Source organism: Osmerus eperlanus, chromosome 13 (assembly GCF_963692335.1).
Source record: "Osmerus eperlanus chromosome 13, fOsmEpe2.1, whole genome shotgun sequence".
Lineage (NCBI taxonomy): Eukaryota > Metazoa > Chordata > Actinopteri > Osmeriformes > Osmeridae > Osmerus > Osmerus eperlanus.
In genome coordinates, this window is record NC_085030.1 from 10,422,284 (window position 1) to 10,444,338 (window position 22,055).

The window sequence follows — 22,055 nt, forward strand, 5'->3', positions numbered from 1 at the left end:
AATTCTACTGACCAACAGCGTCCCTTACTGTCCAAACCAGGAACACAAAAAACTGTGCCAGACAGGGGTTAAATTAATCTCTAATGCGTTGAACACAATCTGATCAACTATCATCACTTTAACATCACTGAACTTTAAGATATAAAATGTACAATCAGCACTGACAAGCTCAATGTTCAATTCAAAATTGTAATGGGATAAAACCAGATTAAACGCAATTTCACATGTTAAATAATAGCTGCTACAGAAATAATGAACAGTTCTTCATGAACAGTAGGCTGTGTTAAAGAGGCACTCCAGAGCAGAGTAGTGTATTTCTTGGAAGAAAAGCGTTGATTTCAATAGCGCTGTCCACATTTCTGGTGCTGAAATTACCCGGACGAGCAAACAAATGTTGCATCAATCGTAACCATGATTTACAATTAAAAAAACAACAACAATTTAAATGCAGTTTAAAAGAAAAATTTAAAGTGTTGTGTCTGATGGGGTTCAAAAGTAATTGTGTGAAGAAATGCATTTAGCCAACTAGGCCTATTCAGGAAACTCACCTCTAACGGAGAATCTGGATCGTCTAAGATGCTCTTTTCACTCTGTATCCGCTGCATGGTTCCTGTCAAGCTGGGATCCATTATCAGGACGTTCTGACTACCCGGTCTGGCGAACTTACAGTCACTCTTTCTGGAGTCAGTCGTCCTGCACACCTCGTAGTTGTACACGTGCTGTAAAGTTCCCGTTCCCAAAGTGTCTGCGTAACGTGGTGGATAATACGGAATCACCGGGAGATTGGAATTATAGAGGATACGAGACTGTCTCCATCTGTATATTTTCACTGATATAATAACCACTAAACACGTGATGAACAGAAATGAAACTACAGCCAAAGCCAAGACTAAGTAAAAAGTCAGGTTGTCATTGTACTCCTTATCGTGCGTAAAGTCAGTGAACTCCGAGAGCACTTCAGGGAAGCTGTCCGCCACCGCCACGTTAACACTGACTGTAGCTGAACGAGAGGGCTGCCCGTTGTCCTCCACTACAACAGTGAGCCTTTGTTTCACTGCATCTTTATCAGTCACTTGGCGAACAGTTCTTATTTCCCCATTCTGTAAGCCCACTTCAAACAGCGCCCTGTCTGTGGCTTTCTGCAGTTTATAGGAGAGCCAGGCATTCTGTCCAGAGTCCACATCAACAGCCACCACTTTAGTGACCAGATAGCCCACATCTGCTGAACGAGGCACCATTTCAGCCACCAGAGAGCCGCCAGTCTGGACTGGGTACAGTACCTGTGGTGCGTTGTCGTTCTGGTCTTGGATGAAGATATTTACAGTCACGTTGGTACTGAGTGGAGGAGAGCCTCCGTCCTGTGCCTTTAGAATTACTTTCAGTAGTTTAATCTGTTCATAATCAAATGAGCGCACCGCGTGCAACACTCCTGTTGCCGAATTGATGGATAAAAGGCTGGAGATTGGAGTTCCACTTATATGTTTTTCTTCTAGGAGGTAGGATATTCTCGCGTTTTGATTCCAGTCAGAATCATGAGCACTGACTGTAAATATGGACATACCTGGAGAGTTATTCTCTGAGACGTAGGCATAATAAACGCTTTTTTCGAATACTGGAGCATTGTCATTGACGTCAGATATTCTAAGGAGTAATGTTCTGGTGCTAAAAAGAGGAGGTGTTCCTGAATCAGTTGATGATATTGTAATATTATATTCCTCAGTCAATTCTCGATCGAATGGTACATCTGATATCAAATTATAATAGTTAGATAATGACGATGTTATTTTAAACGGGAGTTTAGAATCAACGGAGCAAATAATCCGCCCGTTTTTCTCAGAATCAGCATCTTTGACATTGATTATAGCAATGGTTGTACCTGGAGGAGCATCTTCTGACACGGGGCTGGAGAATGACATGACGTTTATTACAGGTGCGTTATCATTTATGTCAACAATCTCGATGATTACTTTACTGGTGTCGGTAAAGCCACCCTGGTCCTTCGCCTCAACTCTTACTTCAAATTTCTTATCTTTCTCATAATCTATATTTCCTGCAACCGATATAATTCCAGTTAATTCATCTAGTATAAAAAGATCGGCAATAGCGCCTTTTAATTTAGAGAAGCTATACGTTATGTGTCCATATGAACTACTGTCTGCATCAGTTGCGTTAATCGTTGCGATATAGGAGCCTTTCGGGGCGTTTTCTATCACAGCAGCTCTGTATACTGACTGGTTAAATACAGGAGCATTATCATTAGCATCTAGTACAGTGATATCTATGTTTACTGTACCAGATCTCTGGGGATTTCCACCGTCCATAGCGATCAGCTTTAAAGATAGAAGGGGACGCTCCTCTCTGTCTAAAGCTTTTTGGAGGACCATTTCAGCAAATTTGCTGCCATCTGGGTTTGCATGTTGTTTGAGAATGAAATTATCGTTTGGGGTCAATATGTAGTTTTGTAGAGCGTTAAGACCCACATCCGGATCCTCTGCACTCTCTAGTGGAAATCGTGCCCCTATTAAGGCACTTTCGCCTATTTCAAAATGTATATCTTTATTTGGAAAAGCAGGTGCATGGTCGTTTACATCTAAAATCTCAACAGTTACACGATGGAGCTCCATAGGATTTTCTAATATAATTTCGAAATTGAAGCTACACGGTGTGACGTCTCCACAGAGATGCTCTCGATCTATTCTCTCCTTCACGACTAGAATCCCTTTGTCTGTATTCAGCTCCGTGTACTGAATGTTTTCTCCGGTAACGATCCGGGCCCGACCCGCTCGGAGCCTTTTCAAATCTATCCCTAGATCTTGAGCTACGTTACCTATTAGCGATCCTTTTTTCATCTCCTCCGGAACAGAATATCGAATTTGACCACAAACAATGTGACTGAAACAGAGAAAAGCCAGCAGTTGCCATCTTAATCTCAAACACAAACGTCCTTTTGGTTGAGGAAATTCTTCCAATGCCATGCTCCAAAAATGTGAATATCCGACAGTTACGTTCCACTATATTGCACGTTTAAAATGTAATCGATGGACCAATCCAGTTTACTTTCCTTCGTGTAATTCTAGAAAATGTACTTCTCCGTCTTGCCCAGCCTCAACATGTCCCTCTTATCTGCAAAGCGCAGTGATAGAGGTGGAGACTAAAATGACTGACAGCCCTGCAGAGGCCAGATTTTACTGATCAACAGCGTCCCTTACTGTCCGAAAATAGACCACATTGCCAGAAAGATACAGATACAGAATTACAGTTAATTTTCTAACGTGAAGTTTCGACTGTATCTGAACGTCTGCACTTCCATGTCAATTCTACATGAATAACGAAAAACGATAAAGGATTTCTAGAAATACGAATATGTAATTCCAAATACTAATCTTCGTGAAAAACACATCGTAAAATATGTTGTTAGCCCTCCACAGAAATCTATTCTGCAACTTCACTACAAGCCAACATACCTGAACACATAGACGGCTTCAACAATGACCTCTATCCATGCACACATCTAAGCGTACTGTTATAGAGCCATAGAGCCTCTAGGCAACTTTAGCAACAAAACTTTAGCAAGCAACGGTGCACCTGCTGGACTACAGGCACATGCCTCTGACTGTGGCTTCCACAAAAGTAACAGAACATGTGTGGCGTTCCTTCGTTAGGTCTAGCGGAATGTCCAACTATGCCAAAGTTACGGTCTTTAAATAGCCATTAGCACGTTTATGTGGATCAAATCTGTAAATGCACAGGATAAGTGGAGAGAAAAACCCAAAAGGCAGTGACTTAGAGTTGGAAAACAGAAGTCATATCAGTCATGTCTCAAAACTCCTTTGTGTTGATGTCCTACGCAACATTAATTCATAGCCATGTTTAACCTTGTTGATATTCGAATATGCATCTGACGCAGATCAACTTTGTTGAGAATAGTATTTTTAAATGTGCAACAATGTTACTGACAACATTGAAGCAGGAAACTTAAGATTGAAAGTACATTTCCGAAAAATTATACACTTTGATAAGGTGACTAAGTTCAAATTCTAGGAAACTCACCTCAAGTGGAGACTCTGGTTCATCCAGGAGGCTCTTTTCACTCTGTATCCGCTGCATGGTTCCTGTCAAGCTAGGGTCCATTATCAGGACGTTCTGACTACCGGGTCTGGCGAATTTACAGTCACTCTTTCTGGAGTCAGTCGTCCTGCACACCTCGTAATTGTACACGTGCTGCAGAGTTCCCGTCCCCAAAGTGTCTGCGTAACGCGGTGGATAATACGGAATCACCGGAAGGTTGGAATGATAGAGGATGCGAGACTGTCTCCATCTGTATATTTTCACTGATATAATAACCACTAAACACGTGATGAACAGAAATGAAACTACAGCCAAAGCCAAGACTAAGTAAAAAGTCAGGTTGTCATTGTAATCCTTATCGTGCGTAAAGTCAGAGAACTCCGAGAGCACATCAGGGAAGCTGTCCGCCACCGCCACGTTAATATTGACTGTAGCTGAACGAGAGGGCTGCCCGTTGTCCTCCACTACAACAGTGAGCCTTTGTTTCACTGCATCTTTATCAGTCACTTGGCGAACAGTTCTTATTTCCCCATTCTGTAAGCCCACTTCAAACAACGCCCTGTCAGTGGCTTTCTGCAGTTTATAGGAGAGCCAGGCATTCTGTCCAGAGTCCACATCAACAGCCACCACTTTAGTGACCAGATAGCCCACATCTGCTGAACGAGGCACCATTTCAGCCACCAGAGATCCGCCAGTCTGGACTGGGTACAGAACCTGAGGTGCGTTGTCGTTTTGGTCTTGAATGAAAATATTAAGAGTCACGTTACTATTGAGCGGAGGAGAGCCTCCATCTTGTGCTATTATGATAACATTCATTTGTTTAATTTGTTCATAGTCAAAAGATACCACAGCGTGCAATACCCCTGTTTCTGAGTTGATAGATAAAAGGTTAGAGACTTGAGTTCCAGTTATCCGTTTGTCATCTAAAAGGTAAGATATTCTGGCGTTTTGATTCCAGTCAGAATCACGAGCACTGACTGTAAATATGGACATCCCTGGAGAGTTATTTTCTGCGACGTAAGCGGAATATGTGAGTTTATTGAATATTGGAGCATTGTCATTGACGTCAGAAATTCTTAGTAGCAATATTCTGATGCTGGACAGAGAAGGTGAACCAGAATCTGTTGCAGTTATTGTAATATTATATTCTGGTGTTGTTTCTCGATCAAAGGACACATCCGAAATCAAATTATAATACGTAGACAACGATGACATTATTTTAAAAGGGAGTTTAGAATCAATGGAACACGTAATCTGACCGTTTCTCTCCGAGTCCGCATCTTTAACATTAATAACTGCAATCGTGGTACCTGGTGGAGCATCTTCAGACACGGGGCTGGAGAAGGACATTATGTTTATAACTGGTTCATTATCGTTAGCGTCAATAACTTCAATCACCACTTTACCGAGGTCTGACAATCCACCCTGATCTTTAGCCTCTACCCTAATTTCATATTTCTTATCTTTTTCAAAATCTATTTGTCCAGCAACAGATATCACACCAGTCGTTTTTTCAATGGAAAACACATCCGCCAAGTTGCCTTTCAAATTTGAAAAGGCATAGGTCAGTAAAGCATTTGATCCACTGTCTGCATCGCTGGCATTCACGGTTGTAATGTAAGTCCCTTTAAGGGCGTTCTCTACGACAGTAGCCATGTAAATCGTCTGGTTAAATACGGGAGCATTATCATTAGCATCTAGGACAGTGATATCTATATTTACTGTGCCAGACCTCTGCGGATCTCCACCGTCTACAGCGATGAGCTTTAAAGACAGACGGGGATGTTCCTCTCTGTCTAAAGGTTTCTGTAAAATCATTTCAGCAAATTTACTACCATCAGGGTTGGAATGTTGCTTCAAAACAAAATTATCGTTTGAAGTCAAAACGTAATTCTGTAAGCCATTGACCCCCACATCGGGATCTTCTGCGCTTTCTAAAACAAAGCGCGAGCCTGTTGTGGCTGATTCGCTAATTTCCAGTTGTATGTGATTATTCTTAAAAAGGGGCGCATGGTCATTTACATCTAATATTTCAACTGTTACGCGATGCAATTCAATTGGATTTTCTAGAATGATTTCAAAACTGAAGCTACACGGGGTGATGTCGCCACAAAGCTGCTCTCGATCTATTCTCTCCTTTACAACCAGAATCCCTTTGTCTGTCTTCAGCTCCGTGTATTGAATGTTCTCTCCGGTCACGATACGTGCCCGACCAGCGCGAAGCCTTTTCAAATCCAACCCAAGATCCTGCGCAACGTTACCAATAAGCGAGCCTTTCTTCATCTCCTCCGGAATAGAATACCGAATTTGTCCGCCAACAAAATGGCTGAAAGATAGAAGAGATAGTAGGCCTATTTTCCATTGAAGACTTGGACAAAAACAACATCCTTGAAATGCCATGGTCATCAAAAGAGAAATCCACAAAGTATTTTCCTAAATAGTTCCTAAACACAATAAGCAATGATAGGAGTCGAAGATTGTAATAAATCCAGGGTATAGCCTGTATTTATAGCAGAGAGAGAGAGTGCCTCCGTTGAGCTCCACCTCATATGAGGCAGGATCTCTCCCGTTCATTTGATAGAACACAGCAAAAGAGGGGATTCAGCACGATTGACAGCCCTACAGAGAAATGATTCTACTGACCAACAGCGTCCCTTACAGTCCACACCAGGAACACATTAAAAACGTATCAATGAAATTCAGACAAGGGGTTAAAATAATATCTCATGCGTTTAACTTTAAGATAAGTGAACGATTGAACGCAATCTTATTCGTAGTCATATGTAGGGATATCAAATAACTAAAAATATATTAACATTAGCTGTAAGAATATGAACTAATATATTAATTTATCGAATCATTGTTGCCTGCAATACCCATCAACATTATACATTTAAAATGTTGCACAGGGTAAAACCATATTAATTGTGATTCCTCATCTTAAATAATGAGAGCATCAGCCGAAATAAGTATGTACTATTCAGAAATCTTTGATAAATACCCTATATAACTCAGTAACGTATTGCTTGGAGAAAAAGAAAAATGCGTGAATTGCTAGGCCTATAGGCGCTGTCCACACCGTTGGTGCTGCAACACAGCTGCCTCTCTTTGGTGCTAAGTTTACTGTACACATTGTTATATTAATGCTGATCAAAACACAGAACGTTTTGAATTATTATTTAAAAGTAATTCTGCGAAGCACATAAATGGCCCAAAATTCCGTAAACTTACCTCCAGTGGAGAATCTGGTTCGTCTAAGATGTTCTTTTCACTCTGTATCCGCTGCATGGTTCCTGTCAAGCTGGGGTCCATTATCAGGACGTTCTGACTACCGGGTTTGGCGAACTTACAGTCACTCTTTCTGGAGTCAGTCGTCCTGCACACCTCGTAATTGTACACGTGCTGCAGAGTTCCAGTCCCCAAAGTGTCTGCGTAACGCGGTGGATAATAAGGAATCACCGGGAGATTGGAATGAAAGAGGATACGAGACTGTCTCCATCTGTATATTTTCACTGATATAATAACCACTAAACACGTGATGAACAGAAATGAAACTACAGCCAAAGCCAAGACCAAGTAAAAAGTCAGGTTGTCATTGTAATCCTTGTCGTGCGTAAAGTCAGTGAACTCCGAGAGCACTTCAGGGAAGCTGTCCGCCACCGCCACGTTAACATTGACTGTAGCTGAACGAGAGGGCTGCCCGTTGTCCTCCACTACAACAGTGAGCCTTTGTTTCACTGCATCTTTATCAGTCACTTGGCGAACAGTTCTTATTTCCCCATTCTGTAAGCCCACTTCAAACAGCGCCCTGTCTGTGGCTTTCTGCAGTTTATACGAGAGCCAGGCATTCTGTCCAGAGTCCACATCAACAGCCACCACTTTAGTGACCAGATAGCCCACATCTGCTGAACGAGGCACCATTTCAGCCACCAGAGAGCCGCCAGTCTGGACTGGGTACAGAACCTGAGGTGCGTTGTCGTTCTGATCTTGGATGAAGATATTTACAGTCACGTTGCTACTGAGCGGAGGAGAGCCACTATCTTGCGCTTTAACCACGAGTGTAAGTTGTTTTATTTGTTCATAATCAAATGAGCGAACAGCGTGCAAGGCTCCAGTCTCAGAGTTAATTGATATGTAAGTAGAGATTGGGCTACCAACGAGCTGCGCATCATCAATAAAATAGGATATTCTCGAGTTCTTTTCAGAGTCAGAATCACTCGCTTTGACTGTAAATACGGACACTCCCGGTGAATTATTTTCTGTAATGTAGGCTGAATATGTGCTTTCATCGAAATTAGGAGCATTGTCATTGACGTCAGATATTCTCAGGTGTAACGTTCTGGTGTTAGAGAGGGGAGGTGAACCTGAATCGGTCGCTGTTATGGTGATATTGTATCCAGCAGTTGATTCTCGGTCAAAAGCTTCATCTGATATCAAATTATAGTAGTTGGTTAAGGACGACATAATTTTAAAGGGCAGTTTTGTGTCTATGGAACAAGTAATCTGACCATTTCTCTCGGAGTCAACATCTTTAACATTGATAATTGCAATCGTGGTACCTGGAGGAGCGTCTTCAGACACGGGGCTGGAGAAGGACATGACGTTTATAACAGGCGCGTTGTCATTAACGTCTGAAACTTCAATTATAACTTTACTAGTTCCTGTTAGGCCGCCTTGATCCTTTGCTTCCACTCTGACCTCGTATTTCTTATCTTTTTCGTAATCAATGTGGCCTGATACAAATATAGTTCCAGTATTCTCATCCATAATAAATATGTCGTCAATATTACCTTTTAATTTCGAAAAGCTGTATGTTATTTCTCCATACGACCCACTATCTGCATCGCTAGCATTTACTGTTGTGATATAGGTACCCTTAAGGGCGTTCTCCATCACACTCGCTCTATACACTGTCTGATTAAACACCGGAGCATTATCATTTGCATCGAGGACAGTGATATCTATGTTAACTGTTCCAGATCTCTGCGGACTTCCACCGTCTACAGCGACCAGCTTTAAAGATAGACGAGGATGCTCCTCTCTGTCTAAGGGTTTCTGAAGCACCATTTCAGCATATTTACTACCGTCTGGATTCTCATGTTTTTTTAGTATGAAATTATTGTTGGGGGTTAAAACATAATCCTGGAGACCATTAAGTCCTACGTCGTCATCTTCTGCATTCTTCAGTGGAAATTGTGCTCCAACTGTAGCAGATTCGCTGATTTCAAATTGTATGTCTTTATGTGGAAAAGCAGGCGCATGGTCATTAACATCTAAAATCTCAACAGTTACACGATGGAGCTCCATAGGATTTTCTAATATTATTTCGAAGCTGAAGCTACACGGAGTGACGTCGCCACAGAGCTGCTCTCGGTCTATTCTCTCACTCACGACTAGAATCCCTTTGTCTGTCTTCAGCTCCGTGTACTGAATGCTCTCTCCGGTCACGATCCGGGCCCGACCTGTTCGAAGCCTTTCCAAATCTATTCCTAGATCTTGTGCTACGTTACCAATTAACGATCCTTTCTTCATCTCCTCCAGAATAGAATATCGAATTTGACCACAAACAACGTGACTGAAACAGAGAAAAGCCAGTAGTTGCCATCGAAATCTCAAATGCAAACGTCCTTTTGCTTGAGCAAATTCTTCTAATGCCATGGTCAAACAGTGGAAAATATCCGAGTTGTATTCCACTGTAAACACTACACGTTTAAAGGCTAATTCTATAAATAAACAAATGCGTGTTAGTTTGAACGTTTCCTTCGTGTACTTGTAGATAATGTACTCTCCGTCTCGCACAGCCTCTCCCTCTCCTCCGCAGAGCGCAGGCATAGAGGTGGAGACTAAAAATGACAGACACAGACAAGGTTTTCATGATCAACAGCGTCCCTTACAGTCTAAAACCAGAACACCATTCTATGCCATAAAGAACGATACACAATTACTCACAGTTGATGTACCACCCGTCAACGCATGACTATGTATGTATTATGTGAATACAGAACATGACAAAAAAATTAGGATACGTCCCAGAAATGCTGATAACACCAAATTAAAATCTCCGTAAGCAACACAGTGCAATACTATTGTTCCTGTACTTACTGAACCCATTTTTCAGTATTCCCTCACCCCACCACAGTAAACTTGATCTTGCATCTCCCCCACAACCAGATGTATCTAAGATGTGAGACATAGAGCGTGTAAGCAACTTCACCAACTACGGTCCACTTGTTGGACCAGATGCACATGCTTGGCGCGGCTTCCAGCATAGAATGCAATACATGCCTTTGCTGCTTCATAAATATCCATTGTAACTTTCAAGCTCACCCATACGTTCAAATATCACAGTTAGGATCTTTAACAATACCACTTGTATGTGGAAGATGGGATCCCATCGTCTGCATTTTCCCCAAAACAATACAAAGTTTATTTGCAGAAAAAAATTTTTTAGAACAAAGTTTCAGCACCATGGACAGCGAATTAACAAACGGCAGTGTGTCTGTCTCTGCTGTTATGCAGAAGTCATGTTGAAATCAACTGGTTCTTGTTGATGCCCAACAAAACATTAGTTCACAGCAATAGTTAGTATCTTTAATCTTCTACCGCTGGTGTGTAATGCTTCACGTCTCATTTGCATGACACATGCAATAATTTAGATGCAATAATTTCTCTTGCAAGAATAGAGCAGAAAACTACAACTAAAATATATATTTCCCCTCCCCAAGAAAGTATTTTGTAAAATATGACCATATAAAACATTAAGGAAACTCACCTCCAGTGGAGAGTCTGGTTCATCTAAGATGCTCTTTTCACTCTGTATCCTCTGCATGGTTCCTGTCAAGTTGGGGTCCATTATCAGGACGTTCTGACTACCGGGTCTGGTGAACTTACAGTCACTCTTTCTGGAGTCAGTCGTCCTGCACACCTCGTAATTGTACACGTGCTGCAAAGTTCCAGTCCCCAAAGTGTCTGCGTAACGCGGTGGATAATAAGGAATCACCGGGAGATTGGAATGATAGAGGATACGAGACTGTCTCCATCTGTATATTTTCACAGATATAATAACCACAAGACACGTGATGAACAGAAATGAAACTACAGCCAAAGCCAAGACTAAGTAAAAAGTCAGGTTGTCATTGTACTCCTTGTCGTGCGTAAAGTCAGTGAACTCCGAGAGCACTTCAGGGAAGCTGTCGGCCACCGCCACGTTAACATTGACTGTAGCTGAACGAGAGGGCTGCCCGTTGTCCTCCACTACAACAGTGAGCCTTTGTTTCACTGCATCTTTATCAGTCACTTGGCGAACAGTTCTTATTTCCCCATTCTGTAAGCCCACTTCAAACAGCGCCCTGTCTGTGGCTTTCTGCAGTTTATAGGAGAGCCAGGCATTCTGTCCAGAGTCCACATCAACAGCCACCACTTTAGTGACCAGATAGCCCACATCTGCTGAACGAGGCACCATTTCAGCCACCAGAGAGCCGCCAGTCTGGACTGGGTAAAGAACTTGAGGTGCGTTGTCGTTCTGATCTTGGATGAAGATATTTACAGTCACGTTGCTACTGAGTGGAGGAGAGCCACTATCTTGCGCTTTAACCACGAGTGTAAGTTGTTTTAGTTGTTCATAATCAAATGAGCGAACAGCGTGCAAGGCTCCAGTCTCAGAGTTAATTGATATGTAAGTAGAGATTGGGCTACCAACGAGCTGCGCATCATCAATAAAATAGGATATTCTCGAGTTCTTATCAGAGTCAGAATCAGTAGCTTTGACTGTAAATACGGACACTCCCGGTGAATTATTCTCTGTTATATATGCTGAATATGTGCTTTTATCGAAATTAGGAGCATTGTCATTGACGTCAGATATTCTCAGGTGTAACGTTCTGGTGTTAGAGAGGGGAGGTGAACCGGAATCGGTTGCTGTTATGGTGATATTGTATCCAGCAGTTGATTCTCGGTCAAAAGCTTCATCTGATATCAAATTATAGTAGTTGGTTAAGGACGACATAATTTTAAAAGGGAGTTTTGTGTCAATGGAGCAAGTAATCTGACCATTTCTCTCCGAGTCAACATCTTTAACATTGATAATTGCAATCGTGGTACCTGGAGGAGCGTCTTCAGACACGGGGCTGGAGAAGGACATGACGTTTATAACAGGCGCGTTGTCATTAACGTCTGCAACTTCAATTATAACTTTACTAGTGCCTGTTAGGCCACCTTGATCCTTTGCTTCTATCCGAACTTCGAATTTCTTATCTTTTTCGTAATCTATTTGCCCAGAAACAGATATAACTCCAGTATCTCTGTTTATTATAAATATATCCGCTATGCCGCCCTTCAGTTTCGAAAAACTATAAGACATTTGTCCGTTTGCTCCAGAGTCTGCGTCAGTGGCATTAACAGTTATGATGTAGGTGCCCTTCTGGGCGTTTTCCATCACAGTGGCTCTGTAGACGGACTGGTTAAACACGGGAGCATTATCATTTATATCTAGTACAGTGATATCTATATTAACGGTGCCAGATCTCTGCGGATTTCCACCGTCTACAGCGATCAGCTTTAAAGATAGACGAGGATGGTCCTCTCTGTCTAACGGTTTCTGAAGCACCATTTCAGCATATTTACTACCGTCTGGATTCGCATGTTGTTTAAGAATGAAATTGTCGTTGGGGGTTAAAACATAGTCCTGGAGACCATTAAGTCCTACGTCGTCATCCTCTGCGCTCTCCAGTGGAAATTGTGCTCCAATTGTAGCTGACTCACTGATTTCAAAGTTTACAACTGTATTTGGAAAAGCAGGTGCATGGTCGTTAACATCTAAAATCTCAACTGTTACACGATGGAGCTCCATAGGATTTTCTAATATTATTTCAAAGCTGAAGCTACACGGAGTGACGTCGCCACAGAGCTGCTCTCGATCTATTCTCTCACCCACGACTAGAATCCCTTTGTCTGTCTTCAGCTCCGTGTACTGAATGCTCTCTCCGGTCACGATACGGGCCCGACCCGCTCGGAGCCTTTTTAAATCAATTCCTAGATCTTGTCCTACGTTACCAATTAGCGATCCTTTCTTCATCTCCTCCGGAACAGAATATCGAATTTGACCACAAACAATGTGACTGAAACAAAGAAATGCAAGCAGTTGCCATCGTAATCTCAAACGCAAACGTCCTTCTGATTCAGCAAATTCCTCTAATGCCATGGTCAAAAAATTTAATATGTCCGCCAGTTATATTCCACCTCAAACAACACACGTTTAAAGGCAATTCGTGTATTTCTAGAGAACTTAGTCTACGTTCCGCACAGCGTTGTTGTAAGAACATAGCCTCTCCCTCTTTGCAGAGCGCATGCATAGAGGTGGAGACTAAAATGACTGACAGCACTGCACAGACAACGTTTTCATGATCAACAGCGTCCCTTACAGTCTAAAACTTGAACATCATTCTACGTCAAAGAACGATACAAAATGGCTCACACGCCAAGTTATGACGTATAAAGCACAACCTTGTCAATGCGACATACATGGAAAAATGGCAAAGGTTTTGTAAAATACATAACACCAAATCAATATAATAATAAAAAACTCACCTCTAGTGGAGAGTCTGGTTCGTCTAAGATGTTCTTTTCACTCTGTATCCGTTGCATGGTTCCTGTCAAGCTGGGGTCCATTATCAGGACGTTCTGACTACCCGGTCTGTCGAACTTACAGTCACTCTTTCTGGAGTCAGTCGTCCTGCACACTTCGTAATTGTACACGTGCTGCAAAGTTCCAGTCCCCAAAGTATCTGCGTAACGAGGTGGATAGTACGGAATCACCGGGAGATTGGAATGATAGAGGATACGAGATTGTCTCCATCTGTATATTTTCACGGATATAATAACCACCAAACACGTAATGAAAAGAAATGAAACTACAGCCAAAGCCAAGACTAAGTAAAAAGTCAGGTTGTCATTGTACTCCTTGTCGTGCGTAAAGTCAGTGAACTCCGAGAGCACTTCAGGGAAGCTGTCCGCCACCGCCACGTTAACATTGACTGTAGCTGAACGAGAGGGCTGCCCGTTGTCCTCCACCACAACAGTGAGCCTTTGTTTCACTGCATCTTTATCAGTCACTTGGCGAACAGTTCTTATTTCCCCATTCTGTAAGCCCACTTCAAACAGCGCCCTGTCAGTGGCTTTCTGCAGTTTATAGGAGAGCCAGGCATTCTGTCCAGAGTCAACATCAACAGCCACCACTTTAGTAACCAGATAGCCCACATCTGCTGAACGAGGCACCATTTCAGCGACCAGAGAGCCGCCAGTCTGGACTGGGTACAGAACCTGAGGTGCGTTGTCGTTCTGGTCTTGAACATTAATAAGAACGGTGGTATTACTACTGAGAGGGGGCGATCCTCCGTCATGAGCTTTAACATGTATTTTGAACTCCCTGATTTGCTCGTAGTCAAGTGAGCGCACCGAATGTATAACCCCGTTTTCTGAGTTGATAGAGAAGTACGTGGACACTGGATTCCCATTAACCTCCCCTTCCATGAGATAATAAGCAATTCGTGAGTTTTGGCCATTGTCTGGATCTGTGGCTTTTATGGTAAGTACCGATACTCCGGGAGAATTGTTTTCCATCACTTGTGTGCTATAGACACTCTGACTGAATGCTGGTGCGTTATCATTTACATCAGTGATTTCTAAGACGACCGTTTTCTTGCACGACAACGGTGGCGAGCCTTCATCTGTAGCAATAAGTGTGACATTGTAACTAGAAACTTTCTCTCGGTCCAAAGTATTTTCCGTTACTAAGGTGTAATAGTTTCTGAGAGATGACTTTATCTTAAATGGGAGATTTTCGTCTATTTCTAATCGCACCTGACCGTTTTTGCCCGAGTCGATATCCTGGACACTAATTAACGCTAAGACTGTGCCTGGAAGAGAATCCTCTTTAATTTTTCCCGAATAAGATGCAAGACCAATTGTAGGACCGTTATCATTTACATCCAATACTTCAATGATTAATTTACTTGCACCTGTGAGACCCCATGGATCTTTGGCAAGAAGGTTAATTTCATATTTTTGAACAGTTTCATAATCCATTGCACCTTTTAGTTTGATCTCCCCCGTATTGGGGTCTATGTTGAACGCTGGAGGGGTACCTTCTTCCATATGTGTAAAATAATAAGTAACATTGCTATTGTATCCTTGGTCTGCATCTATTGCGTTTACTTTAATAATTATTGTACCAGAGGGAGCGTTCTCAATAAGAGAGGCTTTGTATAAAGCTTCGGTAAAAACAGGCGCATTGTCATTTGCGTCAAGAACAGTGACGTGTATTTTAACTGTTCCAGATCTCTGTGGGTCCCCACCATCGACCGCTGTTAAAATCAGAGAGTGTTCGCTTTGTTTTTCATGATCTAACACAGATTGCAACACCATTTCTGTATACTTGCTTCCGTCAGCTCTGTTGTGCTGTTTAAGAACGAAATGATCGGTAGGTTTCAGTGAATAGCTTTGCAATGAATTCACATCTGCGTCTGGATCAACCGCACTATCAAGCAAGAACACAGCTCCGATTGGAGCTGACTCACTGATTTCCAAATGTATTTCCTTTTTAGAAAATGCAGGTGCATGGTCGTTTATATCTTGAATTTCGATGGTAATCGTAAACAACTCAAGGGGATTTTCAAGGATCATCTCTGAACTAAAGCTACACGGAGATTTCTGACCGCACAGTTTTTCCCTGTCAATCCTGTCACTGACAACCAATTGTCCTTTGTTCTGGTTCAGCTCTACATATTGGTTATTTCCGTCTATAACTAGCCGCGCACGGCCGGAAACCAACCTTTTAACATCCAGGCCCAAGTCTTTCGCCACGTCTCCAACAAATTGACCCTTTCTCATCTCCTCTGGTATAGAATAACGGATTTGTCCGCTCGCGGCACGGAGAAAGAACATCAGCAAAATTGATACTTTCCATCGCAAACCACACCCTGCGCTTCCCAATAAATCCATAGCGTTTTCCAAAACGTGAATAGGATGAAAAAAAATCTGGGACGAAATTCGTGAACCCCCGAAACCTTATCAAAACTGTATTTTAGTCGTGTGACTCAATGAGGCGTGCTGTTACCACATAGGCCTACTGTGTTCTAGTGCGTTAGACTTAACTGCGACAGTATATATTGGATCGTGCAGTAGTGGTTTCCTTGGACAACAGCACCACTCAGAGTGAGTGCATAGAAGGACGTGTAACATTCTCTACTGAAGTGCTGGGACTTGATCACAGGACAGACCTATCACAGACCAGACCTAAACTATAACCCTACCATGATTTAACCATATCTATGCATTTTGACAGCAAGAACGAAATAACTGCATGATGAAAAATGTGGTCCAATGTCAATACCTCATTAAACAAAGCATACATGCATGATACATTCATAATAATAATAATTGTATTGCAACAACATCACTTCAATTTCAAAATGAAGGTTGAACGCAACAAAGTAAATGGTTCCCCTGTAGCACACTCTAAATTGAACACGTACAGTATGGATGATAAAATCGTATCAGTATCATGAATGAGACCATGCTTGCTTAGAATGTTCCCATCCTTGTGTAATGACACAGTTCAGTTCCCTGAATTAGCTCCACCAGAGGGCAATACACCACCAGAAAATACTGTCTATAAATCATTATCATTATGAACAAAAATCTAAATTATTAATTCACATTCATTCAACAGGCAACATGACTAAATAGCAAACAGGCCTTCGACTGCAGGCACTGAGTCATTGTGTGGATGAGCTCTCATGTGAGCATCATAGTGAGGGCCTAACACTAACTTGCCTGCTCAGGAATCCATGCACACTCAGAGTATAAAATCCATTGTGTACAGTTACAAACGCACACTCACTGAGCCATAGAGACCGATGTGTGGGCCAGTCACCAGCCCTTGAAGAATCCCCAATATGATTTCATGATCCAATCTTATAAGTCCACTGACCTAGATCTGAGATGAAGATGAGGAGGAAAATCCATGCAGTAGAGAACCACCCACTGCAGTATCACTGCTCAACACAACCCACTGCAAATAAAAGCAATGATCCCAACACATTGCAGAGCCCCCAGCAGGGATGTGTGTATCCACTCGGCTGACAGGTTGAGCACAGGTAAGCTAGCATTTTTACTGGGTCACATGTGGGCCTTTTGCCAGCAGTCAGCACTGAAACAGCTGACTGCTACACCAGGCACCAGTCAAGCTGCAGCTGCGCACACACACACTCACACACACACACACACACACACACACACACAGGCAACCATCACATTAGCATGCGTGTTGCCGCAAACCATAACATTCGCCACATTATGACTGTGCATTATTCAGATGATGGCTTCACATCAGGACGCAGGGGTATACATATGTATGAGGTGGAAACTAGGCTAGAAGTACAGAAGCCTCACAGTGGATAAGTGGTGCTGCTGGCAGAACTGGGCATCACTGTTTGTGAAAATTCAGCTGCCTGCTCAACATAAAAAGCAAATGTCATGGGAGTCTGATTTAAAAAAATGGTCATGGCTGTACACAATGTATTGGCACAGTGAGATTTCATTTAATGAATGTTTTCTATCGTGAGTGTGTGTGTGACAAAGTGAATGAGAGATATAGAATAAAGGAGAGGGAGAGAGACCAGACTTATAAGTGTAAAGCACACTGTATGAATGTGTTGATTTCTGTTGACACTGAGTGGAGAAACAGTAATTTATGACAATGTATGAAGAGACATCATTTAAGGGAATGGAAGATGTCTTACCTGTCAATTGTGTAGAGGCAGGTCCATGAGGAAGAGCACAATGGGGAAAAAGAAGACAGACAACTCAAATTGTGTCAATTATGCAATTTGACTATATCCTGCTTCCATCAAATGCCACATTTTGAGTGATGGTCAGATGGGTAAGTTTAATTAAAGTAGAACACCCCTTGTTACGCTTTTGTGACATCACAATAACTCTACAGTATAATGACATCAACCATGAGCCAACCCCCCCCCACACCTTCCCTCCCCATCTCTCTCTCTCTCTCTCTCTCTCTCTCTCTCTCTCTCTCTCTCTCTCTCTCTCTCTCTCTCTCTCTCTCTCTCTCTCTCTCTCTCTCTCTCTCTCTCTCTCTCTTCACATTCCCTCCCTTCACCCTTTTCTCCCTCCCTGTGTCCCTCTCTCTTTCACTCACACACACCCACACTCAAGGCAGTGAAAAGGCAGTGAAAGCTTGAAGCTAAAAATGGAATGATACACACAATAAATACAGTAAATAGATACACTCATCAGACAAGGCAAATTCCATAGGAGCAGCAGACAACAAATACATCTCTGCATCATTTGCGCTTTCAGGTGCTGCAGTTTGTTATTATCTAGACTGAGACACAGTAAACATTGCTCAGCACATAAACTGGAGGTATTTTGAGATGTTGCCTTTCAAATCGTTTGTTCTCCTCCCCTCTTCATCATGGCTGGAATGTGGACCACTTGTGAGCCTGCAGCCATAACAGAAGCACACATGGGTTCACACAGGAATCCGTCCGATGAGACAAGCTCACTACTCAAGCCCTGTACTGTCAACTTAGTGTGAGTCTGTCACATACGTGCACTGGGTACACAAACAGGCACAGACACATCCGTCAGATACACACTCAGGCATCTACATGACAGACACACAGACACACACATACAGACACCATTATATAGGTGTGTGAGTGTTACCATTGCCCTGAACAAAATTAATTGACACAATGTCAGACTTTGTGTGACCCTAATGTTGACCTACATGACTCAAACTACAATGTACCTTATAGGAGTAGTAGAAAGCTAGAGTGAAGACAACAGCCTAAACATAAAAACAATTTCTTTGCCTCATACATTTTTCTTTTTTATTCAAAACATACAGCTACAGACAGCTAACTATACCACTACTAATATGACCATGAGATAAGCCACATATCACACAAAGGGGTGGGCCTTCACATAGACATTGCAGTGAGGGCAGATTTATAGATCTCAGAAACATAGAAAGTATGTCAGAACAACTCAGATTAACTAACATAAGCCTGTATTTCACATCCTTGTAAACTCAACATCAGAGTGTCACATAAGACTGGCAACCTCATGCCTGGTCTGTCATTTCTACTGGTAATCCATCACTTAGTCCTGCATTAACTGCACAGGATGAGAGGTGTTGACAGTCTCATGCACACATGTACACACACACAGCCTGGTTTTCCATATGTATTCAAATCTGCTAAGGGTGTGTGTTTGTGAGTGAGTGACAGAGTGAGAACGTGTTGGGATGCTCATGTAAGAGCCTTCAAAAAGTATTTCAACATGAGCCCCAGTAGGATTTGTCACTTGGCTCACCTTAAGACCAGCTGCCCTTTCGGCGGTCATGCGCCTGAGTGTGTTGTTTTTTTGATAGACCGCACTCCTCTTTTTTAAGGTATCAGTGTCCAAACTAGAGCCGAAACGGAAATCGCCCTTCCATGAGCCAGTAGTCAAAAATGAGTCGTATCTGTCATCTTTGAAAAGTGTTCCACTGCGGCTGACGTCAGTGTAGCTTGGGGGACAGTAGGCCGAGGGGAAAACGGGGAGGCTCGAGGTTGCCGCTCGGTACACGTAGCCTCGTCTACAGACCTTGTAATACGTGACCGTGCTGATTAAAATGAGAAGGAGGGATGAAACCGTCACTAGAGCAAGGATCAAGTACAGTGTGAAATTTTCGCTGACCTGCTGTTCCTCCCTAATCTCAAACAGTTCGGATAAAACAGGCAGACCGTCGCCAATGAGCACATTCACTGTAGCCGTTGCAGAGAGGGATTCGGGCCCGTTATCCTTTACGAGGATCACAAGCATTTGTTTTTGTTCGTCCCCCTCTAAAAAAGGTCTGAGGGTTCTTATTTCCCCGCAATGCAGCCCGATAGTGAAGAGATTAGGCTGTGTGGCTTTGATCACACGGTAGGATAGCCAGGCGTTATGCCCAGAGTCGGCGTCTAAAGCAACAACTTTAGTCACAAGGTAACCTTTTGGCGCCTCCAACGGAACCATATCATCCGCTATGTAGTTGGTGGATTGGACCGGATAAAGAACCACAGGCGCGTTATCGTTCTGATCCCCAATGAAAATCTTGACAATGCAAGTGCTTGAGAGAGGGGGATCGCCTCCGTCTCGTGCTGTCACGTGCACTTGGTAATAAACAGACAGTTCGTAATCAAATGGTCGAGAGGTGTAGAGGTCCCCGGTTTCTGAGTTAATGGAGAGGAACGAGGACGTTCCTGGGGCAGTGTCCTCCGATAAAGTGTACAATAGTTTAGAGTTGTATCCGGCATCCAGATCTTCTGCTATCACCCTAGTCAAAAATGTCCCTCTAGGCTGGTTTTCCCAAACTTGAGCGCTATACTCTTTCTGCGTAAACATGGGGGGGTTGTCATTAATGTCACTGATTACAATATGGACCAGTTTCCTACTGGAGAGTGAAGGAGAGCCAGCATCAATGGCAGTGACTGTTATATTATATTGAGGGTACATCTCCCGATCTAATAGCCCATCAGTCACTAGCATGTAGTAACTTTTTACCTCCGATATCAACTTAAAGGGAAGACCGTCTGAGATTACACAATTGACCCGTCCGCTATTTCCAGTGTCCAAGTCATACACGTTGAGCAGAGCCACCATGGTTCCTGGTTTTGAGTCCTCGGCCACGGTGGCTGAGGCAGATTTCACAGTTACAACTGGCTCGTTATCGTTCACGTCAATAACCTCGATTATGAGTTTACAGTGAGAGGCCTGACCCCCGCCATCTTTGGCCTGGACGTCTAGTTCATGCGCACTCGCCTCTTCATAATCGATAGGCCCTGCCACCCTTACCTCACCGCTCACGGGATCAATTTTAAACACTCCTCTACTTTTATCTGACATGCGACTGAAAGAGTAAGTTACATCCCCGTATACACCATCATCTAAATCCGTGGCATTGAGCGACGCCACTAAAGCACCCGTGGCAGAGTTCTCGAGGACAGAGGTTTTGTAAACCCTCCGGTTAAAAATGGGGACATTGTCGTTAGCGTCCAGAACACGAATGAGAATAGATGCGGTGCCCGTTCTAGCGGGGTTGCCACCATCAATACCGTTAATGGTGAGAGTGTATTCGGCTTGAGTCTCCCGGTCTAATGTTTTTCTCAGAACCAGTTCGGGGTATGCGTTTGCATTCAACTGGGTATTTAATTCAAGTGCAAAATGTTCATTTGGACTCAGTTTATATACACGAACGGTGTTGGTCCCCAAATCAGGGTCGTGTGCGCTCTCCAGAGGGAAGCGTCTCCCCAGAACGGTAGACTCAACCAGCTCAAGCTCAGTTATTCCCGTAGCAAAGGCAGGGCTGTTGTCATTCACATCTTGAATATCCAAAACAAGACTGTACACTTTGAGCGGATCCTCCAAAAGAAGCTGATACTGCAGGACGCAGACTGCCGCCTGCGCGCACAGCTCCTCTCGGTCTATCCGCTCACTGACCAACAAAGAGCCCGACGCAGCGTCAAGCTCGCAGAGCTGACGAGTGCTCTCCGCCAAGATGCGAACTCGACGAGCATTAAGCTCCGCCACATTTAAACCCAAATCTTGAGCGACATTCCCAATGACCGAGCCGCGTGCCATCTCTTCTGGTACAGAGTAGCGAACCTCTCCAAATGACACGCCAAACAGGACGAAGAACAAAATATGCAGCCATGTTAGTTTTACGCACAGCTTTCTGGTGGAGTATTTGTTCTTAAAACGGTTTATTGTCGCCATAATCATAATCCTTTAATTGTATTCGTCAGAGAGAAATTGAAAGAGTAAATATAAAAGAAAATAGAATATCAGAGCAAAGCTCCACTCCCTATCTACTCTTGAGCTGAGTAGAGCAAGTCCAACAGTGGAGCCTACTCGTGTCAGGTTGGATTTCCCTCTCTCCGCTT

The 22,055-nt window shown here is 43.0% G+C and overlaps 4 protein-coding genes across 9 annotated transcripts in view; all 4 read right to left on the bottom strand.

Annotated features, from left to right (window-relative positions):
* LOC134033077 (protocadherin gamma-A11-like) overlaps positions 1 to 16,184 on the bottom strand; it is a 127,965-nt gene extending 111,781 nt beyond the window's left edge. For 2 of the 6 annotated variants that reach the window (XM_062477242.1, XM_062477219.1), the window contains exon 1: positions 13,654 to 16,184. In XM_062477242.1, the coding sequence (XP_062333226.1) occupies positions 13,654 to 16,065 (2,412 nt within the window). In that variant the 5' untranslated portion in view covers positions 16,066 to 16,184. Of the gene's footprint in view, positions 1 to 548; positions 3,106 to 7,299; positions 9,882 to 13,653 lie in introns of those variants that run through there. The other 4 variants (XM_062477238.1, XM_062477214.1, XM_062477237.1 and 1 more) reach the window with 2 other exon arrangements.
* Positions 3,730 to 6,601, bottom strand: LOC134032815 (protocadherin gamma-A6-like). Its single transcript, XM_062476879.1, has 3 exons — positions 6,114 to 6,601; positions 4,051 to 4,826; positions 3,730 to 3,735 (listed from the first exon to the last, which is right to left on the bottom strand). The coding sequence occupies exons 1-3, from the start codon at positions 6,472 to 6,474 to the stop codon at positions 3,730 to 3,732; spliced, it is 1,143 nt and encodes a 380-aa protein (XP_062332863.1). The 5' UTR covers positions 6,475 to 6,601.
* Positions 9,813 to 13,328, bottom strand: LOC134032816 (protocadherin gamma-C3-like). Its single transcript, XM_062476880.1, has 3 exons — positions 12,904 to 13,328; positions 10,841 to 11,616; positions 9,813 to 9,911 (listed from the first exon to the last, which is right to left on the bottom strand). The coding sequence occupies exons 1-3, from the start codon at positions 13,265 to 13,267 to the stop codon at positions 9,813 to 9,815; spliced, it is 1,239 nt and encodes a 412-aa protein (XP_062332864.1). The 5' UTR covers positions 13,268 to 13,328.
* Positions 16,185 to 19,251: 3,067 nt separating the features above from the next.
* Positions 19,252 to 21,753, bottom strand: LOC134032862 (protocadherin gamma-A6). The gene is made up of 2 exons (XM_062476919.1): positions 19,465 to 21,753; positions 19,252 to 19,266 (listed from the first exon to the last, which is right to left on the bottom strand). The coding sequence occupies exons 1-2, from the start codon at positions 21,751 to 21,753 to the stop codon at positions 19,252 to 19,254; spliced, it is 2,304 nt and encodes a 767-aa protein (XP_062332903.1).
* Positions 21,754 to 22,055: the final 302 nt, after the last annotated feature.

Excerpts from the sequence above, each read along its gene's own strand:
- LOC134032815 (XM_062476879.1), bottom strand. The coding sequence starts at position 6,474 with ATGACCATGGCATTTCAAGGATGTTGTTTTTGTCCAAGTCTTCAATGG. Across the intron at positions 4,827-6,113 it reads AAATCCAATTGAATTGCATC|CTCTTAATATTTTCATTCAA; the intron begins GCGTAACAGTTG and ends ATAGTAACGTGA.
- LOC134032862 (XM_062476919.1), bottom strand. The coding sequence starts at position 21,753 with ATGGCACGCGGCTCGGTCATTGGGAATGTCGCTCAAGATTTGGGTTTA.
- LOC134032816 (XM_062476880.1), bottom strand. The coding sequence starts at position 13,267 with ATGGCATTAGAGGAATTTGCTGAATCAGAAGGACGTTTGCGTTTGAGA. Across the intron at positions 11,617-12,903 it reads AAATCCTATGGAGCTCCATC|CTGTAAATATCTTCATCCAA; the intron begins GTGTAACAGTTG and ends GTAGCAACGTGA. Across the intron at positions 9,912-10,840 it reads AACCAGACTCTCCACTGGAG|TCTCCACCTCTATGCCTGCG; the intron begins GTGAGTTTCCTT and ends TGTCATTTTTAG.